This window comes from Typopeltis vanoorti, chromosome 14 (assembly GCF_054136105.1).
Source record: "Typopeltis vanoorti isolate ZY-2024b chromosome 14, IOZ_Tvanoo_1.0, whole genome shotgun sequence".
NCBI classification, from domain to species: Eukaryota; Metazoa; Arthropoda; class Arachnida; order Uropygi; family Thelyphonidae; genus Typopeltis; species Typopeltis vanoorti.
The window spans coordinates 54,068,261-54,087,500 of NC_143562.1; the positions used below are offsets into that span (position 1 = coordinate 54,068,261).

General features: G+C 36.2%; 1 protein-coding gene across 1 annotated transcript in view; it reads right to left on the reverse strand.

Moving 5' to 3' along the window:
- Positions 1-19,240, reverse strand: part of LOC150099484 (protein transport protein Sec24C-like) — a 182,211-nt gene that overhangs the window by 62,764 nt on the left and 100,207 nt on the right. The window contains exons 10-11 of the mRNA XM_090403444.1: positions 12,544-12,660; positions 10,484-10,654 (exon numbers count right to left, since the gene is read on the reverse strand). Coding sequence (XP_090259570.1) covers positions 10,484-10,654; positions 12,544-12,660 — 288 coding nt within the window. The remainder of the gene's footprint in view (positions 1-10,483; positions 10,655-12,543; positions 12,661-19,240) is intronic.

The following is a 19,240-nucleotide window of genomic DNA, read 5'->3' on the forward strand; positions in this document are numbered from 1 at the left end:
GAAACAAGAGAAACACTCCTTAAAGGCATAGAATGTGAAGGGAAAAAAAATACCTACCCTTCCTAGTCGGAAGTATTTTAAAATCCGTAAAAATTGACAGGTTTCCACTCGAATATCTAGAGAAAGGGGAGGAAATCATTAAAACCATTTTCTCCAAGTGGGGGACTGTCCGAAACGTAACAATCGGACAAGACACGGATATCCCAGAGTGGAAGTCAGGGGAAGTGAGCATTTCAATCGAGATGAAAACAGAGGTCCCCAACTTGATTTTTTTAGGCTCAGCAAGAGTAATGGTCAATTATCCAGGCGTAAGAAAACAATGTTTTCGGTGCACCGCTTTGGGTCACCTTAGCGCTCACTGCCCGAAAAACAACACATGCCGCAACTGCTTATCGACAGAACACACATTGAATCAATGTGAGTCACTGTGCCGTAAATGTGGGAACACATCCCATAAAATAGACATTTGTCTTAATAGGACCCTTGCAGAAAGAGTAGGAGGCGCCATAACACCTGTGGCAGTAGCCATTCCTAAGCTCACAACACAGGACTCTCGAGCTACCGGCCAAACAGTAAACGAACCACAAACAACTGAACCAGAAGAGTTTCCAGCCCTCCAACCGCCAGCTACCGCAACGACTACATTAGGAAATCAGGCAATAACTGGGAGGAACGCAGAAGGGAGAATTAGGAAGAAAAAGAAACAGAACACTAAGAAATCTTACACCAATGAATCGGAAGGCAACAATAACAGCACAGAAACAGAGGAAATGGAAATCAACACCAGTACAACAAAACGACCCATCACGCCAGAAGAAGGAGAAATGAAACGAAATAAACAGGACACTGAAAGCCAAATAGAAGCCTCAAGTTCAGATGAGGATGAGAAAGGAAATGAGATAATGTTGCAAAACAACACAGAAAATGAGGAAGAAACCTCATCAGAAGAAGAAGACAGAGAGCAAGGAAACAATCCAGAAACTAAGGAAGGAACAGACTTTGTTAAAAGCAATACTCCAAACGGCTCTGTCATTCTGAAGAACTTTAAGGGATCTCCTAAAGCAGAAATGTGGTCATTATCTGAAACAGCAGAAAAACTACTTCAGATAATGACCACAAAAGGAGAGCCAACTTTCTTGTTCTTTAAAAGGAGCAATAGACTCATATGGGGAGAACTCTATGTAAAGGATATAACCAAGGTTGAGCCCCAGCAACTGGACGGTCACTTGGACTTAACAGTGGAAGAAAAACAACACCTATGCGACACATTGAAGTCGCTGACACGAGCAGTTCTGGAAAAGAGATACCCATGGATAATGAAGGAATTTGAAAAAAGAACTTTACCAGTAGATACAAACACTGGTTCTTCTCACCCCATTACAAAACCGGTAAAAGGAAAAGCACCCCTATATGAAAATTCTAATGTAACAAAACGAATCCTATTCTATCTTAGGAATAAACCCGAGATAAAAATCAAAGTCCACACAGCTGTACAGGAAAAGGGAGACGTGGCTTTGCAATGTGAAGGTAAGCTAGAGAGTCTTAGAATATGGCTCAAGTTTGGGAAAGTCACTTACGACCGAGCGGAATGGAATGAATGCTTGAAGAGAATATGGCAACTTAATGATGAAGAGTCAGTACACGTACTCACAGTGATGGAAAACGTGGTAAAAGACTATGAGGAAGCAGTAAGAGATAGCAGGGCAAATATGACTTAAAAAAAAAAAAGTCCCTTCTAAGTTTCTTGGTTCTGTTTCTGTATGTTCACGCTTAATCCACATAGGAGGGGGCAGACCTGAGAACCCGAGCGGCGAAGGCTTACAGCGAGGCAGTGCAGCTCCTTGCGGGCTGCATCACTCGGGCCAGGCTCTTCCCCCGTTCTTGCAGTACTTTTCTGTTAATTCACCGACTTTTGTTGTTTCTGTTTATGTGTGTCCTAGTTCTTTTGATTTTCAATTTATGTGTCTTCCTGCATTTGTTTTTTTCACTTCTTTCATCGGCCAGACATCTGAAGAGGTGGCTGGCCGGAGAACGCGGGGGAGAACGGATGGAGGGAGATAATGCGGAGATCTGCTTGGTTTTGGCATTTAAGTCAGGCCAAGTAGATCGACTGAGGCCTCCTTTAACTATCTACTACTATCCACTCTATCTTTCCTCTCCTCTCTCACTATCAAGCTGACTCTCAGCACAACTTTTTTAAATCTAAAGAGGCCAGTGATGAAAGGCATGAACTCCCATTCTACCTCAATAAAGGTCGAAACCGGTCTGGGTAGTGGCCCCTTGCCTTTAATACAAAACATCATACATCCCCTTCTTGGAGATGTGTTTTGGCATTAAGGGTAAATATTAAGATTAGTGATCAGAGCTTGCTCCACCTTTACTACGAGTTGCTCGGTCTTGCACTACCTGTGGGATCAGCTAGTCTTGCATCAATTGCAGGCGCAAACTTGACATTTTGTCTGTTTGCTCACTTGGGAAATGGAGTAAAACCAGGTTTAAAATTGCTTGGTATCTTTAACATAATTATACCCAAGTTAAAAATACTTTCTACATTTACATTGACTGGTGATCCAGATTGTCCTCTTCCACTGTGTCTCGTCTGTGGCAAACAACTTTCAAATATACAGCAATGGCTCCAGCAAAATTGAAAAGACATTTCACGAAAAATCACAATGATATGGAAAATAAAAGTGCTGATTATTTTAAAACGCTATTGCAATCTCGAAAGAAAAAATGTGCAGTTTTTATGAATAAATTCAGTGTCAGTGAAAAGGCTCGTGAAGCAAGTTATTCGGTAGCAGAAATTATTGCACAGAAAAGGAAAAGTCACACAGTTGGTGAGAACCTAATAATGCCAGCATGTAAAATTATAGTGGGTAAAATATGCTGGGACAAGATGCAGTATGAGAAATTGAAAATATTCCATTTTCAAACAGTACGATAAGTCGACGTATCCATGATATGTCAAATGACGTCGTGGAGGTTTTGAGTGATAAACTGAAAAATAGCAGTTTTTCCATCCAAGTTGACGAGTCATCAGATCTTACCAATAACTGTTACATTGTAGCTTTTGTAAGATTTGTTAATGAGGGTGAAATTCAAGAAAACTTTCTCTGTTGTAAAGAATTACCTAACACAAGCAGAGAAATAGATACATTCAATATTTTATCCTCATATCTGAAAACAAAAGGTCTTTCTTGGAAGAACTGTATTGGCAAATGTACTGATGGTGCTCCATCCATGGTTGGCTCCACAAGAGGTTTTGTTTCTCATGTAAAAGAAGAAAATGCTGATATTTTCTCAACACACTGTTTTATTCACAGAGAAGTGTTGATGTCAAAATTTCTTGGAGATGAACTGAAAAAAGATTTTGATGATGCCACAAAAATGGTTAACTTTATTAAACAAAGGCCAGTTCATTCCAGAATGTTTAAAATTCTGTGTAAAAAATCTGGACAAAGAGTATATAAACCTTTTGCTCTATACAGAAATCTGGTGGCTAAGTAGAGGAAATGTTCTAAATAGGGTGTTTGAGCTAAAAGATGAATTGCAAAGATATTTTCAAGAAAACAATAAACAAGATTTTGCCAAGTGTTTTGAAGATCAAAAGTGGGTGCAGATGCTAGCCTATTTAGCTGACATTTTTCAAGAAAATGCTGATATTTTCTCAACACACTGTTTTATTCACAGAGAAGTGTTGATGTCAAAATTTCTTGGAGATGAACTGAAAAAAGATTTTGATGATGCCACAAAAATGGTTAACTTTATTAAACAAAGGCCAGTTCATTCCAGAATGTTTAAAATTCTGTGTAAAAAATCTGGGCAAAGAGTATATAAACCTTTTGCTCTATACAGAAATCTGGTGGCTAAGTAGAGGAAATGTTCTAAATAGGGTGTTTGAGCTAAAAGATGAATTGCAAAGATATTTTCAAGAAAACAATAAACAAGATTTTGCCAAGTGTTTTGAAGATCAAAAGTGGGTGCAGATGCTAGCCTATTTAGCTGACATTTTTCATTACATTAATATGCTGAGCAAGTCGCTGCAGGGCCCTGGAGAAAATATATTATCTTCAAATGACAAGATTCTTAGATTTAAAAGAAGACTGAATCTTCGAAAAAATCATGTTGCAAAAGGGAATCTTGATATGTATCAATTACTGGTGGGGTTTAAAAGTAAAGAAGGATATCATCAAATTTCAGGTCTTATTGTAACCCACCTGGAAGAACTGATGATAAAAATCGAACATTATTTTCCGTCCCTTCCAACACAAATGTATGATTGGGTGAGAGATCCATACTCAGAATATTTTGCTCATCCTGAGAACTTGACCTTAAGAGAAGAGGAAGAACTTTGTGGGCTGCAATCTGATCGTACATTCAAAATGGGATTTACTGACCTATCCCTGGACAAGTTCTGGATTTCTGTTAAAGAAGAGTATCCTACTATTCATAGGAAAGCAATAAATATATTGCTGCAGTTTTCAAAGTCTTACATGTGTGAGCAAGCTTTTTTCTTGTTTGACAAGTATTAAGAGCAAAGACAGAAATCATATCCTTTCTGTTGAAGATGAAATCCATGTTTGTTTATCTAAAATCGGACCCTCAATTAAGTATTTGTGTACCAAAAGACAAGCACAGGTTTCACATTAGAAAATTAAAACTTTATTATTCATATTTATTTCAAAAATAACAATTCTTTGGCACATATTTTTGTTTATATGACATTTTACTTTGATTTATCTGATTATTTTGAAAATTACAAATAAACGATAAAGTTATTATAGCACTTATTGTTTTCCTCGTGATTATTAAATTCATAAATAATAAAGAAAGATACTAACAATGATATATAATAATTATTATGTAGGGATTCCCTACAACATGGATATTATTTCAAGAGTTCCGCAAAGGCAAAAAGATTGAGAAATGCTATTCTAGTCTTTTTATCTCTAAATAGAGAAGATGACAACACATCCCCATCCTGACTCAAGTTATTTTAATCCATTCACCATATGCTTCATTAACTTATAATGAAGCATTATAATGAACCTATAAAGCAGTCACAAAGCTAATAAGTTTGTCAGTTATTCTGTAAGCTCTTACAATTTTCCATTGTAAATTTTGTCTATCAACTGAATCAAAGCCTTTTTGAAGTTAAAAAAAAAGTCATCACAAGTTTCTGAAATTCTAAACATTTCTCAAGGATCAGCCTCATTGAAAACATTTGGTCTGTGCAGCTTCTTCTGAATTCACCTTGCTAATCTCTAAATTTGTCAACCAGGTCTTTTATCCTACTGAGTATAACAACACATTATTAAAACACTTAAGGAATTGAACAACGTAGTTAAGGATATAAATTAAATTATACTTTAATAAATATTTTCCGATATTTCGGCAATGTCACATTGCCATCTTCTAAAGGAACTTACAAAAAAAAGCACGTGCACGTACGCACTACAAACACAGTAACTGGGAATGAAGAGATGAAGCTATTGTTCTCCTAAAAGTCCTGATGGTGCCCTCTAGCGGGCTAAGTAGGTGTTCTTGGCCGTTGGGCTGAAGGTCTGCTGATGTAAGCCTCCCAAATTTGGGGCAGTCGCATACAACCAAATTTGTTGAGGTTTGGAGAATTTCTTAGGGCTGAGGCTGATTCCATAGTCTTTCGTATTTGTATTTGCTACGGTGTATTACTGTAGCTTTCTTCCACCGTATTCTGTGGCGTGTATCCAGAGCATGGTCCGCAAGACCAGAATGGCTGTACTTGTGAAACCGGATGTAGTCCTTGTGTTCAGAAATTCTGATATTCGATGTCCTGCCTGTTTGGCCAAAGTAAGACAGATTACAACTGCAAGGGACCTGGTATACACCAGGTAGGTCTAGGGGAAGTGGTTGGTCTTTAGTGGAGCGGATAAGGGATGCCAATTTTCTGTAAGGTTTGTGACAGGAGGTCAGGTCATGCTTTTTTAAGATTTTGGTAATCTTTTCCGAGGTGCCTCGGATGTAGGGAATGGTGATGGATTTAGAGTAATCCTTGTTGTGGAGGGGGGGGGAGGGGATCTGTGGTTTGTAGGTTCTAATATTTTTTGGACCTTTTTTGGGGGGTAGCCATTGGCTGAGAAAGTGTTGAGGATGTGATTTAATTCAGTGTTTAGGGCCAAGTCGTTTGAACAGATTAATTTAGCCCTGTTGTATAGTGTTTTCACTACTCCATATTGTTGTGAAGGGGGGGGGGGGGATTGTTGGTGAATGTATCTGCCTGTATGGGTGGGTTTTCTGTAAACTGAGAAAACCAAGGTTCCATTAGGCTGGTGGGTGACTAGTGTGTCTAGGAAAGGGAGGCTGTTTTTGAATTCTTGACTTTTAGGAGAACAATAGCTTCATCTCTTCATTCCCAGTTACTGTGTTTGTAGTGCCTACGTGCACGTGCTTTTTTTGTAAGTTCCTTTAGAAGATGGCAATGTGACATTGCCGAAATATCGGAAAATATTTATTAAAGTATAATTTAATTTATATCCTTAACTACGTTGTTCAATTCCTTAAGTGTTTTAATAATGCATAACCAACGTATAAGCCTGTCTACGAGAATATAACAACACAGGAGACCTTATCTGAAATAGACAATAGGCTGATTCCTCAAATCCCCTATCACTTTGAGAGAAAATGTTCAGAATCTTACTCAGCCAAGTCACTATACTTTTCCTATCCCCTTTAAGCATTTCTACAGTAATTTATCATATCCTAGTGATGAAGTTTTAATTTATTTATAGCCAATATAACTCTTCACATGGTGTAATGGAATTGATATTAAAATGGGAAAAGGAACTAGTGTCTGTTCACTAAGGACAACTAGTCACAAGACTGAATACTGTTTAAAAGATTATCTGAATGCCCTTGCCTGCCATGCCACGATGGCATCTACCTTTCAATTGTGTACTTAATTTAATCTTTTAATAGCTTCACTCCATTCTCTCTATTCTTACATAACTTATCAATAACTTCATAGTCCTTTGTGATTGTTCTCTCTAGCTGTATTCTCTGCCCATGCTGTAAAACCAGGGTTTTATCAATTTTCAACTGTGTTTTTACTTGTTTATTAATTTCCCTAGAGCCTCCGTAGCTTAGTCAGTATAGACGAAGTCCTTTGGTTGGAAACACCTCAGTTTGATTCTTGTCAGCCTGAGGAACCTTTATCTGATTTCTTTCAACTAAAGGTGAGTTAGCTGGTCTCATACGAAGGTAGGGAGTTTTTTAACCCAGAAACTCAAGTTTTTCATCCCCCAGAACAGGGAAACCAGCCTGTGACTACAGACATAGGACACACCAAGAGGCATAGGGCTAACCACCTTATCCTCAATATGGTAACGGTTAAATAATCCTCGACACCACAAGGTAAAAGAGGAGGGAAGAAATAAAAAAATAATTCATTTCCCTATACCTTAGTCAATTGTTTGTCATATCCTAGTCATTATTTGAATGCTGCTCAAGCTCTTCCTGCATTCTCTTCTTTCAGCAATTAATTACATTGCCTCACATCTCGAATTATTTTTTTTTATGTGCCTGCCACCCACAAAAAGGTTTATGTAAACCTATAGTACATTCATAACATGCATGGGTTAGGAATTTTTTCATCTTTTTTTTTTTTTCATTTTTATTTATTTTTTACCTTGTCCAGAAACCCTGCTCTAGAGACCAAACATGCCATTTTTTAAAATCACTTCAGGCTTCCAATACATTAGCAGGGTGGTGGTCTCACACTAGGCAATGAAATTCATCTCCCACCTAAAGAGTTATGTTTTTGCTTCTCTGTAATCCCCTAAAACAGACCAACGAGTTTCATGCACAGTCTTCTTGAAGCATTTCACCTACTTTACTACATCATAATCATTGAGCTAGTTCTTTCATAACATTTGAGAAACTGATCCTTGGTAAAGTCTAGCAGTATCAAGCATTGCTCAATACTTCACTGTTAAAAGAGATGGTGGTAGGACTCAGAGTACATTTGCAGACCTTCAATTGCATATGCTCTTGACAAGGTAATGGTCAGATCCTATATGTGCAGATTTCTGTATATTCCTAGTGTTCGTGTACTGAAATTGTATTCATGATTTGCTTCCTTCTGGACATTTCCTATCTCTTCTTTCAGCAATTAATTACATTGCCTCACATCTCGAATTATTTTTTTTTATGTGCCTGCCACCCACAAAAAGGTTTATGTAAACCTATAGTACCTATAGTTACACTATATGATTTGCTTCCTTCTGGGACATTTCCTATCACTGTTCATACTCATTTATACTTTGACTCTCAATATAAGACTACTGATAAGTCCTGACCCAAAGCACTGTAAGTACAAAGCTATGCTAAAAGAAATTCACTATACTAAAACTATCTACTGTGATAAGCTGTTTCTGTTGTCCCTAGAATTATGCTATAGTAAGAGTGACTAATAATTTTTTCAGAGAAACTGCTTTTTAAATATGCTTATCATTAATTTTATATTTTCTTTATCATAATTTTTTTTTTTTTGTTGCATTCTTGTTGCTTTCTGAACAGCCTTCGGAACATTTTTGCTAACTTTATATTTACCTTCTGATCATTCTCAAAGCCTTCTGTGTAATGATTTTTATTTAGTTACCTTATATCCTTTACACATAGCTTCTTTGCACTTTTCTCTATATTCCACAAGAGCATATTTACTTGCCAGGAACTTTGATACAGTTTTCTTCTTTTTTTTGGATTGCTTCTTAATATTCCTGAGCCTACTACCATGAAGTTCTGATTTTTCTATTCTTGCTGACAAACTTTACGGCATTATTTCCTGGCTGAATCAAGAGATGCTTTCTTTAGATTTTGGTCCCGAGCCTCTAAGGTTTGGTTCTTGTTTTCAAACTCTTTCATTTTTTATCCAATAATATTTTCTATACTTCAGTCAGTTCTATACTTTAGGTTCACACCTAAAGCTGCTAATGCTTTTGTTCATATTTTTCTTTGCAATGCAATATCCAATTTTATTCTGATCAAAATTAAATTGGTAACGATTGCCTATTTCAAATCCCCTGGATATGCCTATGTCCTGAATCAGTCTGAAGATATTACCATCAACAATCAATAATAGAGTACAATAACACCTTTCTTATATCTTGTATGTTCTTTTCATTGAATTTATTCCCATCTTTATGTTGGAATACTGTGTTAGAATTAGTTCATGTTCTAAACAGAAATTGAGGATACTTATAATTTTTACAGCTCTATCTGATTCAGATTTCCCAGAACATTTAGAAATGTTCTGGGAAATCTTGTAAGTCATTTCTTACTTGCTGTTTAAGCTTCCAGCAAGATTTCTTCATTTCAGCTGCCTTCTCTAATGAGAACATGAATTAGAAAAATTTCATATGTTTTATTCTTTGTCTTGGTAATACTAGTTCTGCCTACATGGTATTTCTGTAATCCCATAATAGTCAGTCAACTTTTCCATTCATGCTCCACAATTACATTCCTCAACATTATTACCACATTCCGAACCACTACTTCTCATATCCTGCTGGCATTCCATCATAAATTGAAAGGGGCAACTGTATATGGAAATAAGGAAAACAAGAAATTTGTTTTCTTTTACTATTGCCAGCAGCTGTAATGAGTCCAGAAAAATCTTAAATGTATATTCAGAAATATCAAAGTTCTTAATTTTCCACTTGAATATTTTTTCTTTATCCTAATTCAGCCAACCTTTAAAAAAACATTCTTATAGTGAATTCACTTTAACAAATTACTAAACATCTAAAGTAACTTATGTGTTAAGGCTTAAGTGCTAGGAGAACATTATGTTGGAGATTTAATGGAATACCGACATCACTAAGAAAGGATTATAAAGATTTTTAATAATTTCTTTAGAGTAATAGCCACATGTTTCACTGTGAATTGTGTTGCCTTTGTGTGCATGTTACAACTGTTAGTTGTACTCCCTGAAAATGTCTCAGTGACTGAGACAAAATATTGGAAACATTAAAAATAGTTTTTGAATGACCATCTGTTGGACATCAACAGATGGTCATTTAGATAATTTTGGAGTGAAATCACTGCAAGAAAAAAAGTGATAGGGTTGCAGAGGCCCTTTCCACATAGTGCTGTCAATACTCTATTAAACCACCAATATGAGATCCTAAAGCAACAATGTTTTTATAAAAAGCATTTACTATATCAAACCTTCCAAAATAACAAACTATTCATTTGGTTTTCTTCAAATTTATTGTAAGAAGAGTTGACGGTAAATCATGGCATCTTAATTGACATAATTTGATTTGTTTTTCATGCTTCATGTTACAGAAAAATTTTTGCTGACAAAAATTTTCTATATCTTTTTTTTTCTTCTTCAGTTTGCAATTTTAACCTCAACACAGTTATCACATTCATGCAATATTAAGACAACTTCTCTTTCAAAGTTTCATATTTCTGATAAACCAATAAAAATTATATACTTACCTACCTTAAAATAAGTATATTTATAAAGATTTCCTCCAGTAAGCTTGCAGATCATTCCTATTGTTGCAATGTCAACATAAGATACAGGAAAGAGAAACAAATCTACACTACAGCCAACTTCGAGACACTTCTTAGCAAGAATGGTGTAGCACTTTGTCTGGGGATTTAGAATATCCTATCAAGAAATAATATATATCACTACACACACACACACACACACACAAAATCCATGTTGATGAAAACTTAAATCAGACAGTTATTTCATACTGGGGGGGCTCCCCCCGACGCCTACGGCGCCCAGCCCCCCCGAGTTGCGGACTGGTAGGCCGGTTCTCCTTGAATTCTGATGACTCGAAGGGGGGTTCCACCCTCCTGGCGCCTACGCCGCCCAACTCCCCAAGTTGCGGACTGGTAGGCCAGTTCTCCTTGAATTCTGATGACTTGAATTTTGAAAACTTGAAAGGGGATGGTCCCTTTTCAAGTGGGGAGAGTGGAGAAACCATGGCTGTCCCTCTATTTATTTGTAGAATTTTCCTTGCCAAACAAAATAGTTCATTGTGAATTGAAATAGGGCTGTGATATCAGGAGGATATTTAGCTTGGATTAGCTCTAAGGATTCTTTGAGTGGATTATTTGCGAATAAGGAGGAGACATCAAAACTGACCACGTCAGTGTGTTTGAGTGTAAGGTTTTCTATGCTGACTTTGAAGTAGGCTGAGTTTTTTATGTGTGAAGGTGTGTTGTCAGTATCTCCCCACCCTTGGCCAACTTTTATATGGAGACTTTTGAAGAGAAAGCATTAAACTCTGTCCCACAAAAACCAACCATATGGCTTCACTATGCTGATGATGTGTTCGCTATTTGGCCACATGGCTCCGATGCACTCCTCTCTTTCCTAACACGCTTAAAAATCAACACCCCAGAATCAAATTCGCCCTGGAAGAAGAAACAAAAACCAGCCTGATGGAACCTTGGTTTTCTCAGTCTATAGAAAACCCACCCATACAGGCAGATGCATTCACCAACAATCCACCCCCCCCCACACACAACAATATGGACTCATTAAGCCACTACACAACAGGGCTAAACTTATCTGTTCAAATGACAATGCCCTAACCACAGAACTAAACCACATTCTCAACACTTTCTCAGCCAATGGTTACCCCCCCCCCAAAAAAAAAAAAAATCCAAAAAATATTGAAACCAATAAACCACAACCCCCTCCCCCCTCACAAGAAGGATTACTTTAAATCCATCACCATACCCTATATCCAAGGCACTTCGAAAAAAATTACAAAAATCCTAAAAAAACATGACTTAACTTCTTGTTACAGACCATATAAAAAATTGGCATTCCTTATCCGCTCTACTAAAGACCCCCCCCCCCTAGACCTACCTGGTGTATACCAGGTCCCTTGCAGCTGTAAGCTGTCCAACTTTGGCCAAACAAGCAGGACAGAATACAACCACTCTGGTCTTGCAGACCATGCGCTGGATACCTGCCATAGAATACGGTGGAAGAAAGCCATGATAATACACCATAGTAAATTCAAATACGATAAGCTTTTCATGGAATCAGCCTCAGCCCTAAGAAACAATCCAAACCTCAACAAATTTGTTTGCATGAGACCGTCCCAAATTTGGGAAACCTACATCAGAAGACCTTCAGCTCAATCACCCAAGAATACCAACATTGCCTGCTAGGGGGCACCATCAGGACTTTTAGGAGAAAAAATAGCTTCCTGCTTCATCCTCATTTACTGTTTGTTGTGCTTGTGTGCATGTGTCTTGTTTTTAAGTTCCTGTGAAAATGGCAACGTGACGTTGCCGAAATATTGGAAGTGTATTAAAATTTATTTTAATGTATATCCTAGTATACGTTGTAATTTCCTTAAGCTATTTAGTAAAAATAAGACATGTTAATTCATAATTATTAATTACAAGTCAGTAGATGATTAAAAAGTAATGTGTTTCCTTGCATAATTGGGGGGGGGGTTAACCCATTAAACTGTTTTAGGAATGGAATTAATAAGACAGTTAGTGTCTGAACAAAAATTAACTTACCTTTTCATATTCTGTGCCTAAGAGTTTACGATCATCTCGATTATTTAATTTGCCAGAAGGATCTGAAGTTGGCAGAGATGTGTGAAATATTAACAGTTTTCCTACACACTCAGCAGCCTGAATATCAGTAAACATGTTATCAGAAAAATTAATGCCTATAAATATTTTTAATTCAAGATAATATACTTTCATATAAGCAAGATTAAATTCATTCATTTAATTTAAAACCTTCATAAAGGGAAGCTGTATTTATCATATAATTAATAATAACAAACTATTCAGATTTATTACCTCAGTTTATCATTTATTATTATTATGCATTTATTATGCACAGGCACCTCCATGGAGTACTAAGACTCATCATGGGAGGACCAAACTATCCATCACCACAATATCTATCACAGCTCTCCTTGAAACCATTAACAGACAAAGCATTCAAAACTGATTCAGGCAACCTGTTCCATTAATTCACCACTCTCCAAGCGAAAAATCTAGTCCTTACGCCCTTGCTAACCACATACTTACTCACCTTTCAGGGATGACCTCTTGTTCTGCCCACACTAGTCAAGTGCTGAAACATTGTCCCTGCATCAATCCTATAAAATCCTTTATGTAACTTAAATCATAATCCCCCCCCCCCCTTTTTTTCCTATTAATCAACTTTTGCAATCCCACAAACCCTTAAAATAATCTCTCCTCATACGGAGCATTCCAGATCATTCAGCATCTTTGTCACTCACCTCTGGATCCTTTTAGGGCATATGCCAACCTATTTGCTAGGAACCTTTGGTATATGCTTTCTTCTTTTCCAGGACTGCTTCTTTAACTTCTTGTGTCCACTACAGTGTTCTTATTTTTTATCCTTGCAGACAACTTCACCACATACCTCCCTAGCTGAATTAATCAATGTCAAGGTTTGCCACTAAGTGATCCTTTTTTACTTGCAACATAACAATGAAATTCTTCTGAATTTCATTTTCATTTAATTTTCTGTACAAGTATTGTGCAGAAAACTAACTCTTCTAGCCTGCACTTTATATACTTCATAACTCCTCTCACTTTTTTCCTCATGATATTTCTTCCACATCATATTCTTCCTGTAGATCTCTTGCTTAATAAGATGGCATGGCACATCCATTTCACTCCCACCCTATCTGTTATTCACTCTAAGGACATGTTCAGATACTTGACTATTCTGTGATGATTAATTGAAAACTGTGGGATCATTATGTGATACACCAGTGGTTTCCATTTTTAAACATCAACATACTCCATCATGCTGTTTCAGCACTCCTAGGGAAATACTTTTAAGTGTTCAAGAAATGAACTTTTGAGATCATGCTGTAACCTAGTTTTTCAAATTTCTTGGACATATTTCAACAATTGGGATCTTTATTCCCAAGATATTTTAGTATTACTTCTTTGAAACCAATTCATACTTCTTATTCAATTGTAGTCACTGTTCTTCAAATTACTCAGCTGCATAACAGTGCTTCATGGTATGAATATCATCAAGTGAAAAAAAAATTGATTTATTTATTGAACTTGCTAATATTTTACTGATTTTCTATCTAGTATCTTCAGAGCACAAATTATACAGCATTCAATTAGTTGCAGAAACAATGCAAACTTTAACTGGAAAAGAACTACTGTCCTAACAGGGTATCTTCTATGGGCTGGATAACCATAAAGTTAATCTGGAGAAGTGATGCTATATTTTGTCTCAGAATCTCCTAGATCTTTAGCAAATTAACACAGTCATACTTGTTGAGGTAAAGTGTGTGCTTCATAGCCAATGCTGATTCTAAAAATAGTCACTCAGACCTAAAGGGATTTCTATGCAACACAAATTCCCACATTTAATCCTGTGTGAAAGCCTATCCAGCATATGGTCTGTAAGTCCTGACTTGCAAAATAAATGATTGCAGATATAATTTATGTGTTCTTCTATGTGAATGTTAATTTGTGCTCTGAAGATGCTGAGCAGAAAAGCAGGGAAATATCAGTAAGTTCAATAAATTAATGAAGCACTTTTATGAATAACCAACAAGACCCAAGTATATGTTTCCATCTGCAGTTAATTTTCCTGCATATGGTCCTGAAAAACTATCATCATTGAACTTGGCAAACTGAATATCTATAATGAAAAATAATTAAACATTCACCAATCTCTTCAATTGTCTTAAACTGGTGCATTTAACCTAATTTTATATGGTAAGAGAATGTTATTTTTTAACTCACTTTTAGGCTTCTAATAAGTAGGGTAGTAAATTCACAATGGGTGACTAAACCTGTCAAATTTGTATCTACAAAACTTTTACAGTGAATATTTCTGTATTTCTCTTTGCTATTCACTGCTATTTTTACCTAGTGCTAATTACAGGCTCTGTTGTTTCATTCACAAACAATAAATGACATTTTTGTGTAAATCATTTCCCCAAAAGCATTAATTTTTTTTTTTTCATTTTAAAAACTACCTTAAAAAAGTAGTTTTTAAAATTAACCATTAACCATTTGTGTTCTTTATATTAAATGCAAAAATGTTGGCCTTTATCATGAAGGCCAACATTTTTGCATTTAAGTTAAAAGAATTATTATTATCATTTAGCAACTGGGAGTCAAAGGACTCATCATATGAAGTCCATACTCTCTCTAATGCAAAAAAATCATCGAACCATGCCTTAAACCTATTCACAGTTTCTGCACTCACCATAATTTAAGGCAATGCATTCCACTCACTAATCACTCTCTATGCAAAGAACCTGCTTCTCATTTCCCTGTTCACATCCTCCTTATACAGCTTCAGGGACAGCCTCTAGTTAGGGAGGGAAGGGTAGAAGCCCTTCCCTCCCTTTCCTCCACATTAATCTGAAATAACCCCTCACAAACTTATATGTCTCAATCATATCCACCTCTTCTTCTTTTATTCACAAGGCTTTGCAAGTTGCATTCCCTCAAGCTCTCCTACTATCCAACATTCCATAAACCTGACATGGATTTAGTGAATCTTCTCTGGATCCTCTCCAATACATCCTCATATCCCTGAAAACCAAGTGACTAAATATGTGTACAGTAGTCCATATGTGGCCTGATCAAGAGCTTATAATACAAGGTAATCATAACCTTTTTTGCTTCTACATGTCAATGACCTTCATTGCCATAATCCATTGCGGTGTTCTTACAATTTTAGCAATGTGACTACTAAACTTCGAGTCTCTGTCCACCATCACTCCCAGATCTTACCTTTTTCACGTCCTTCAAAATTTTCCATTAACTTATACTCTGCATCCCAGCCTTGCCCACCAAATCTCAACACCTTGTGCTTTGCAACATTGAATTTCAGATCCAATATTTTCCCACTCACAAAGTCTATTCAGATCCTCCTGCAAGGCCATAACATCTGCTCTACTTCTCATGGTTCTTTCCAACTCTGCATCATTGGCAAACAGCTGTACATTCTCCAGTCACACCAGTCCAAATGTCATTAATGTACAAATTAAACAATAATGGTCCCAAAACAAATCCCTGTAGCATTCAATCCCCCCCCCCCCCCAATCAAGAATGAGCAACAACTATGATGGAAATAAAAATACTGACATTTTTTAGCAAGAACACCTCTTTTGACTTTGAGTCAATGAAAATTAACCTACTTATAAGTCTAGAAATATCACTACAGTAAAGCAGCAAAGTCCCCTGCAAACATATACAGCACATAAATTAATTCTCAAACTTCTGTACCCAGAAAGTGAAGTCCATGGAAGAGATAGGTTCTTAATTTGTCTTAATCCTAGGAATTGTTTGGTATACCTAAATTATCCACAAGATCATTTGCTTCACTTTCTGTAAACTGTTAATGTTTGCTCTTGTTTACAGGCTGATAGCTGAATGATTATATCAACTTTCACTGCTTATATCAGAACCACATTCTGAACTGGATGAAACAACTGTATTCAGTGATTCAGATGGTGAATGCCTCAGTAAATAAGGTTCACAAGCTGCAGGCATTTTGGTAATGGGAAGTGCTGGATAGGAAATACACCACAGGCATGGATGCTTGTGATCATCCTTAGGTGATAGATGTATTTCAATGTCCAGTGTGAGACCAATGCCTTACTTATTGGAAGTCTGAAGTGGCTTGAAAGAGTTCCATGTATGTTCTCTAGAGCAGGATTTCTGAATCAGGTAAAAAAGTATTAAAAAATACAAAAAAGAAAAAAAAATAATAAAAACATACTCGTGGTATTGGTGTACTGTAGGTTTACAATATTTCAGTTTTGGAATAAAAAAAAAAAAAAAAAAAAAAAAAAAAATCAAACTTGTTTCCATTATTATAGTCTTACAAACTGGCCTGACAAATATAGCATTCTTCTCAGTAGTTCTTTGATTATGCTGTGCTATATTGGAACAGCAAAAGAAAGAAATTTTTTGTTATCCTGAGTGCATTTATTCATCTGTAAGTGTACATAATATATATATATTATAAAAAAAAAATTGAATGACTAGAGACCGAGAAAAATGAAAACAAAGTTTATTAGCACGACTAGTTTCAGCTTGTATCAGCCTTCTTCAGGTGCACATTAAAAAAGAAATAACCAGTAAAACATAGAGGAAATAATTGTGAACATCATGGAAAGTTAGTGTGTGTATATATATATATATACTGTATATTCAAATGTTGAAGTCTGCGCATTCCAAACTGTTCTCTAGTTGGCTTTACTGTTGGGCATATGCATGCATATAGCATCTCGCAAACACCAGTATTTGATCATAGCACAATGACAGACTGAAAGGTTGTAATCAGGTTGTTGTTGAGATGTAGGAATTGAGAATGATTTCTTTTGATTCTGTTATCTTTCTTTCTAATTCATCGTGGCAACAGAAATGTTATTAGACTTGTCCCCATGGGACTGTATGGCTAAGATATTCTTCATTAGAATCATCCGAGAACAGAACATGACTAGACAAAGCACTGGCTCGCATTCTCCTGTAACTGACGTCTCTCTTATGTTCTTCAATGCGTAACTCGATCAATTTCTCTGTTTGGCCAAAGTATGGAATATATCACAGTTGCACCAAATCTGGTAAACACCGGGATATTTAAGTTGTGATGTCTAGGTTTCGGACGGCTCACTAAGGAGTGGATTTTCGGAAGAGGAGTAAATAAAGTTCTTATGTTGTATTTCCTAAGAACTTGGCCAATTTGGGTGAAACAGAGCTTATGTATGGTATAGAAATATTACCTTTCCCCCTATTGGTCTCTTCATTATTGCGAGCAGGTGGATTTAATAGGAATTTGTCAATTGTTTTTTGTGAATAACTATTTAGTTAAAAAGTAGACCTGAGAAAATTGAGTTCTTTATTAAGTTCTATCTCATCATAAAGAAGAGAGCAAACACGATGTCCTAGTGTAGAAATGATTTCAAACTTTTGAGGAGGGTAATGATGGGATTGACCATGGAGAAGTCTGTTGGTGTGGGTAGCTTTTCTGTAAATCGAGATTTTTAATTTCTCTGAGGAATGGGTCAGTTTGATGTCCAAAAAAGGAAGAGAACCATTAGCTTCAAACTTAGCCATAAATTTTATGTTTGGATGTTGATTATTTAGATGTTCTAGGAAGTTCAGGAGAGATTCATGGCCATGGCTCCAAATCAGGAAAATGTCATCAATATATATTTTCCAAATTCTTGGTTTTAAAGGATAAGAAGAGATGGCTTTAATTTCCAGATCTGCTAAATAGATATTTGCAAGTACAAGTGACAATGGATTACCCATTGCAAGGCCATAATTTTGTTTATAGATGGTGTCCTGAAACTTAAAGCATCCTGAGTGGATGCAATGAGTAAGTAAGACCATGATCTCTTTAGATAATTTACCTTTGAGTAGTACAAGAACTTCATCCATAAGAACATTGGCAAATAAGGAGACTATATCAAAACTAGCCATGATTTCATCTTCCTTAATAATATCTTTTATACACGAAACAAAATCTGCAGAGTTTTTAATAAAAGATGATGATTTACCAGAAAAACATTTGAGAGATTTAGCCAGATTTTGAAAGATTACATGCCTAGGTTTCGGACGGCTCACTAAGGAGCGGAATTTCGGAAGAGGAGTAAATATTTAAAAGGATTTACCATAGAGCAAAGTTAGATCTCACTGAGAGGATATCTGATACTAAATGCAGTCTGGCTTTTTTTATTTAGTAAAAAACCACATTATCTCAAAAAATTAAACAATCTCTAGATAGTGACAGTTGGAATCTTCTTAAAGTGAGAAGTGAATCTCAAAGCCACCAGAATTCAAAATGACAATAAACTAAAACTTATTAGAAAATTCGAAGCCCTTAAACAAATATAAAGAAATTCAACTTCGAAACCACACCTCCATCCCGACAAAGTTGTTATTAACAAATCAAGTTATAATCTTTCCGATGCAAAGAAAAGGGTCCTCATTAAAGGCTAAATTTTGTTTTATCTCTTAGATCTATTCCTAAAGAATTATTACTTACAAAGATCGAAAAAGCTACCTCCTTTCTTCTTACCCAAGAGGCAAACCTACTCCACATTGAATCCATTTTCATCATCAATAATGTCAAAACCCACCACAGACAATATCTCTTCATCAGAACGGCAGGCTATTAAGAAGTTACAAAACAACAAAATTATAATTATTCTTCCTGCAGATAAAGGCAATGCCA